General features: G+C 39.3%; 1 protein-coding gene across 1 annotated transcript in view; it reads right to left on the reverse strand.

Annotated features, from left to right (window-relative positions):
• The window catches only part of LOC135216258 (uncharacterized), a 148,462-nt gene extending 141,087 nt beyond the window's left edge, over nt 1-7,375 (reverse strand). The window contains exon 1 of the mRNA XM_064251425.1: nt 7,192-7,375. Within this exon, the coding sequence (XP_064107495.1) occupies nt 7,192-7,359 (168 nt within the window). The 5' untranslated portion in view covers nt 7,360-7,375. The remainder of the gene's footprint in view (nt 1-7,191) is intronic.
• Nucleotides 7,376-7,657: the final 282 nt, after the last annotated feature.

Genomic DNA, 7,657 nt, shown 5'->3' on the forward strand with positions numbered 1-7,657 from the left:
GAATGAAGGAAATCCTAGTCTTCACACATCTTTCCTTTGAACTCCAGGTACCAAACTGAGGACCAACAGCTGTCAAATATATCAAGTAATGTGACAGGAGGGGGGGTTCTCTCTCTCTCTCTCTCTCTCTCTCTCTCTCTCTCTCTCTCTCTCTCTCTCTCTCTCTCTACTGAGATGAGAGATTTTCATGGTACATGTATGTATATATGTTTATTAATCATAATAATAATAATACTATAATTACAAAAAATCATATGTGATAGTATTTTAAAGAAATGCTGCAATAACCTTTCCATTTCACTCTTTCAAATACCGATAGCTCTCTCTCTCTCTCTCTCTCTCTTTTACTGAGATGAGAGAATTTCTATGGTACATGTGTATATGTTTATTAATATTTTCACATAATAATAATAATATTAATATAACTAATTTTAAAATTCATGTTATAGTATTTTAAAGAAATACAATAATCTATCCATTTCACTTTTAAATAAGGATAACGGTCGGTCTCTCTCTCTCTCTCTCTCTCTTGCCACATGAGATACACAGTGTAGTGGTAACTCTCGCCTCTGTTTGGCATGGAAGTTTATGTATACAGTATATCTTTAAGGGCATCACTACATTTTATGGTGAAATAATAATAAACTGTACTAGTTTTCAAATAATATTAAGTTTAATGAGATTAAACAATAACATTCTCTCTCTCTCTCTCTCTCTCTCTCTCTCTCTCTCTCTCTCTCTCTCTCTCTCTCTCTCTCTCTTACTTACGTATGTATATTTGTTTTGTAATATAAATAAATTTTTTACCTTTTAACTAATTTTCAAATATTGATGAGATTAATTAAAAATAGCAATTCCCAATCTTTTTATCCATTTGGAGGAAGGAGGGCGGGGGAGTAAATGACAGTTTGATATACATATTGGTGGAGGGGAAGGAGTTGGAGACTAGGAGTTATATTCTCTCTCTCTATCTCTCTCTCTCCATTATTATTCTCTCTGTTCAGGAATAATTCATAATTTCACTCTTGATGGTCAGATATATGATGTTACCAATCAATGGTCTCTCTCTCTCTCTCTCTCTCTCTCTCTCTCTCTCTCTCTCTCTCTCTCTCTCTCTCTCTCTCTCTCTCTCTCTGTTATGACTGTAGGTATATATTTTTAAAGGTTAAAAATGTTTAAGATGACTTTGAAATTATATTAATAATATAACCTCAAAGATTATTACAGTAATAAGTTAGTAATTTTAGGTATATTTGAAGTAGGATGTTATTTGGTATCTGAACTTTCAAGATAGGCAGTTATAAACATTTTTAGTGGGGGTTCTAACTATTCGCGGGTTTTAACTATTCACAGGGGTGTCTGGTTCACATCCCCGCGAATACCGGGGGATCGCTGTATCAATATCTAATGTCACATATCATACAGTAAATATGAAAATACAGGATATTGCTTTACAAAAAAAAAGTAGCATCTGCGGATATCTATAGAAACGTTCCACAGAAAAACCAGCGAATGAGTGAGTCCTCCGGCGAGTAATTTTTAGATAGGTTCCACAGAAAAATCCACGAATCTTGAGGACATGACTATGGGGGGGTTCACTGTATTCACAAGAGAAGCCGCAGTCCTATTCCTAAGATCGAGCTGAGCAGTTCAGGTATCGTGACTATGGGGAGTACTTGACTGCTAAGAACTACTACTTTCCTCGATTGATTGATTGATTTATTAATTCTTATGGCGTCGCAACGACGAGGTTATTGACGCCGTATCATTAAAAGGAATTGCAAAGGAAAAGTCAATTAAAATGCTATTATGTTTATATAAATCTGTCAGAGAACTACAGAGAACCCAAAAACACACACAAATACCTATCTCACCTACACACCTATTTCAAATTAATTGTAAACAAAAAATACAAGCAACATAGGCACCCCGCAAACTTCCAATTCTACAGAGTTCTGTCAAAATAAATAGATATTAAAAGTACTAAAACATTATATATGGTAATAGATATATCAATTGGAGGTAAATTTTATGTACATAAAAATTTCCTGATCTAAAAAGACTTAAAAGCAAATGATATACACTGACACATACTAACACATACACAAACTCAAAACATCTTGACCAAACTAACCTAAATTTTTTCAAGAAGACCTGCTTCTCGAAGGTAACTAAAAAGCTTATCCTCATTAAAATCTCTACCTATAATGGCATAGTTTAAGATCCATTCTTCAACTACGTTAAATGACGGTCCTTGCTGATATTAAGCTGGGGCATTCTACTATTAAATGTTTTACTGTGAGGGGAACAAGACAATCCTCACAAATGGTTCAGGGTCATTGTTCATTAAAAACCCATGAGTAATCCGTGTGTGGCCGATCCGTAACCTACATAATGCAGTCTCTTTCCGACGGTCTTCTAACATATAAAGCCAGGGGTTGATTACATCAGTGAGTTCTCTCATTTATTATTACTCTCTATTGTCCAATAGAATTGCCAAACTGATTCTACAGTCTTTTTAATTTCAGGAATGTAGTCTGAACAGGGAATGCTATACTTTTTGGATTTTTGATGTACCTAACTTAGCCAATTTCATCAGCTCGTTCATTTCCAACAATACCAACATGTGAAGGAACCCAGCAGAGGTTAACTACCTTCTGTTTTTGTGTTAATAAAAACAACCCACTCGTTATTTCCAGTACCACAGGGTGTACTGGATTAAAAGATGCCAAAGCTTCCAAGGCACTCTTGGAATCACTAAAAATGGTAAAATTACTCCTTCTAAAGTTACAATTTTCTTTAGGGCTGTTAAAATGCTAAAAAGTTCAGCAGCATAAAAATAGAAGCACAACTTGGTAATGCACCACTAACACTACTGTCAGGGTATACCACTCAAACCAACGCCTGCACTGGATTTGGATCCATCGGTAAAGAATTGCCTTGAGTTATCATGTTTTTCAGCATGGCAAAGGAATTTCGCTTAAGAATATCACCTGAACAGTGCCTTGCAACCAGAAAACCATTTACAATATTTCACAGAGGGCAACTTCCATGGAGGGAATCTTGAAAATTTTGCTGGAATTACTTTTCCTTTTATTACATTGAGCTCCTCTAATGCACATTTTACCCTGTATCCAAAAGGCTTTGGATATGAAGCATATTTTTCATAAAATACAAAAATTGCCTTTAAAACAGTATTGTAAGCTAAGGACTCCAGGAGTTCTCTGTATGCGGTACCAATATTTCAACAGGGTAAATTTTCCTTATCAAATCTAAGGGCAGTTCACCTGCATCCACTAATAAACTAGATATTGGAGAGGATCTAAGGCTCCTGTTGCAATTCTAATTCCCCATGATGAACTGCATTCAAAGTATCTAATCTTCTTGTCGTAGCTGATGAGTAGATTTCTGACCCATATGCCAATTTTGAAGCAACTATTGCTTTATAAACATGTAACAAGTGTTTTCTATCAGCCCCCCCAATTTGTATGACCTAAGACTTTTAAAAACATCTAAGGCCTTCATGCATTTGACTTTGAGGCTCCTGAGATGAGCTTCCCATGTCAACCTGCTGTCAAAGATGAGGCCTAAAAACTTTGTTTCCTGTACGCATGCGAGTCTCTGTCCATTTAAAAAACAGATCTGGGTCTGGATGAACCCCTCTAATACGGCAAAAATGCATAACAACTGTTTGGCAGAGGAAAATTTAAAACCATGCTCCAGCTGCCCAACTATTAACTTTATTTATTACCAACTGGAGTTTTCGCTCTGCAACAGACATTTTAGATGCAGCACACGAAATAGATAAATCATCAACGACATTGTTGACATTACATCTTTTGGAATTTTTGAGGCTATCCCATTTATGGCTAAGGCAAACAGAGTGACACTTAACACACTTCCCTGTGGTACTCCTTCCTCTTGTTCTTTCAAATTAGACAGAGTACTACCTACTCTGACTTTAAAATAACGGTTTTTTTAAAAAGACTTTAATAAAAAAGTGGTAGTTCTCCGCAGACCAATTTCATGCAAGACTTTCATAATTCCATGCCCTCCAGGTAGTATCATAAGCCTTTTCTAGGTCAAAGAAAACCGCCACATGATGCTGCTTGGAAGCAAATGCCTGACAAATTGCATTCTCCAAAACGTATCAATACATCTGTGCAAGAATGCATACGGCGAAAGCCACACTGAGATGATGATATAATCTTCTTTGATTCTAAAAACCATACCAACCTAAAATTTACCATTTTTTCCATAAGTCTTTACAAAAACAGGAAGTTAAAGCTATTGGTCTATATGCTTGTAGGGACAGATGAATCTTTCCCTGGCTTGACAAAGGGTAAAACTGTTGCTATTTCCCAAAACACTAGGGTAACCACTCTCCTTAAAAATTCTATTAATAATACTTAAAATAAAAAAATTAGTTTCCTTTGAAGTATTCTTGATCATTTCATATAAAATTTCATCAGGTCCAGGTGCAGTGTTTTTACTGTTACCAAGAGCAATAAAAATTCCTCCATGGTAAAAGGCATCTTATATGATTCAGATTTAAAAGAGGTAAAATCAAGTGTTTCAGACTCTGCTAACACTCTCTCCCTGTAGAATGGAGAATTTTCATCCCTACTTGATATCAATTGCAATACTTTCCTCGAGTGTGCACTGATCTCCTTCAAGACCGAAGCCCCTGGAAAAGAAAGTTCTGTGGAGATTGTTTCTTCTGTCCTACATGCTTGGACCCAATGGTCCAAGAAACAAAGATTGAACCTGACAGAACACTTAAATAGTGCTGGCAGGCACTGACAAAACATCTGAATGGCTCGGCACTTATATCATTGCGTTCCTAAACTGGACTGGAGAGCAAACTCCCCCGTATTGATTGAGACTCAGGATTTTGCAAAATCCCGGGCTGTCGATATAACACCAACCGAGCACTCAGCTAGCTCTTGAAGTTCCAAGGAATTCGAGTGCTCGGTGAGACTCCCGAATCTCGTAAAAACGAGCATTAAGAGTAATCTACATCAACTTCCAAGCGCTCACAATTCCAAAGGCTCCAAGTGCTTGAAAAGTGCCAGAAATTTCAATTCCAAGTGAAGATTCCCGAATGTTGTAAGAACAATCGTCGGGAGTGTGTTCTCTCGCTGAATGCTCAGGATTCTAAGAATCCGAGCACTCAGCGAGCGCCAGAAATTCTAAGGAATTCAAGGGCTTGGCAAGACTCCCAAATCTCGTAAGAACAATCATCAGGAGCGGTCTAATCTTGGCTTCCTAAGAAACTGAGAAGGGATTAGGCACAGCATTCTCTCACTGCTTCTCCATATATTTGGTTGAGACCAAGACTGAGACACCAGGTGGTCAGTCATAGTCCAAACGTGCCCTCGAGACTCCCAAAATATGAGACTCCAGAGGAGAATGCAAATTGGATCCCACCCTATGAGTGGGAAGAGTCAAGAGAGGACGCAGCCTCTCCAAAGACAGGTAGTCCCTTAGAAGTCCAATAGGACCTCGTAAGGGAATCTCCTTGCTACTTCTGCAGGTGCTTAGCTGAGACCGAGGCACCAAGTCATCAGTCAGACATTGAAGGACCAGGGACCGGGTGGGCCTTGCCGAGTACTGGTGTAGTACTGGCAGGGAGAGCCAGGACACTTGCATGTCCTGGCTCTTTCTCTCGCCCTGTGCCTCAACTGGGACAGTGAGAGGTCACTCCAACGCTAGTTCAGGATGCTCAAGACTCCATAAAATTTCAAGCACTCGCAGACCTTGGCTAAGCTGAGACCTTAACACAATACCAGTCTTAGATGTGGACTTAAAAAAACTGGTTGTGGGAGCACAGACAGAAGTCTGCGCATCCAATGGCCCCCATAAAAGAAAGACCCTGTGAGCTATGTGATTTGGTTCCTAAGCCCAAAGGCTGGGGAGAGCCGACGAGAGAATCCAGCCTCCTCGAAAGGAGGCAGCCCCTTAGAAGCCCCGAGAAGAAATTTCTTAGGAGGGCAGAAGCAGCCTTATTCTTCCTCGACCAATGAGCCTTGGAAGAAAGGGGAAAAGCAGCAGAGGACACAGGCGAGGATGTTTGAAGAAGGAGTCACAACAGGAGTGACCAGGGCAGCTGCGACAGGAGAACATATAGTAGCAGCCCAGCTGCCAATGATTACAGAAACATCAGTAACAGTAACAGGAGCAATCACACCAGCTGGGGCAGGAGGTGCAGCAGGAACTGCCTTGTGACTTGGTGCCAGGGAAACAGGAGCAATGAAGACAGGACGCACCACAGGAGCAGGTAGACTACAGGCACAACAAGGCAGTTGAAAATCCTAAAGGAAAGGCAAACCAACAATGACCATTCCAGTCACCTATTTTTATGCACACACACAAAAAAAAAAAAAAAAAAAAAAAAAAAAAATTATTAACACAATAGGACTTGTCTCGCTCCAATAGTAACTGGCCCATGAAGCAGGAGGAAGTAACTGGCCCATGAAGCAGGAGGAGCCCCTTACGAAGAGGTATCCCACCCGCCAACCACCCCCTCATCACCCAACAAATGGGTGAAGAGGGCGGGGGAGAGAACCCTCCAGAAGGAGCGAACACTAAGGAAAGATGACCAGGAGAGAGAAACAAGAACCAAGTGGCGGCTACCAAGGGTGCCGTCGGAATCGAAAAACCTGTAACAATGCTCGGCAACCACCCTCCAAAAGCGTAAGCAGCAAGAGCAACACTCAAATATAACCATAAAAGATATTCAGCTGCACCCTTACAAGCAGAGGGTGTGAGGAAATGATAGGGCTGAATATTGCACCCTTGGCTGCCAAACCCAAGACACACATATGGGAAAGCTGCCTGCAATGCTATCATAAATCGTGGGTTTGTATATTAATGAATATCAAACACAGTATATATTCAATATGTAAAAAATGTAATAAAAGAAAAGATCCCACCAGGAAAATCGAGTTTAAAGACAGTCAGGCAAGAGCTCACGAAAATATGTCAGCATCACATGACAGCCGAAAGTAAATTGGAATGCTTACATGCGAGCAGGTTGGTCTCCCCACCTACCAGACGGTAGTTACTGCCTGACCACCTTGTTTAAGAGTTTTTTTCTGGCCGTGTTTCAGCTTCGCCATGAACAATTCCTTAAAGGACCAAGGGTTTGCATAGTGTGTAAGAACAAATATATGATAAATGCATACTCACTATATACTTTCGAATGGTTGATGAAGAATCTGCACCTGTTCTGCTTTGATTTCTACTTCTTGTTCTCATACGACGAACTTTCTCTTGAAGTTCAAGTGTCCAAGCTATCATATTTGGATGAACATGGGGTTCTGCATTGACTATAAAATCTTTCTCAAAGGCCTTCATTGATCTGCAAATTACAAAAGCTAACTTTCCCATGAAAATGTCTACACACTAGACTATAAACTGCACTTAGTCTAATAGACTGTATAAACATAATACAATAATAAGCAAAAGAGAATTAAGATGGGATCAACAGTAAATAGTTCTCTGCCTTGCAAGTAAAAATAGTATACATGACCTTGTTACTAAAATAACAACAAACTCATAAAACTCTAATCACAAACAGAGACAAAGTTAAATTTCAATGGTGGAAGGTAGCAAACCAGACAATTTGTTGATAGTGGTTCATTATTTCATTAAT

Source organism: Macrobrachium nipponense, chromosome 19 (assembly GCF_015104395.2).
Source record: "Macrobrachium nipponense isolate FS-2020 chromosome 19, ASM1510439v2, whole genome shotgun sequence".
Lineage (NCBI taxonomy): Eukaryota > Metazoa > Arthropoda > Malacostraca > Decapoda > Palaemonidae > Macrobrachium > Macrobrachium nipponense.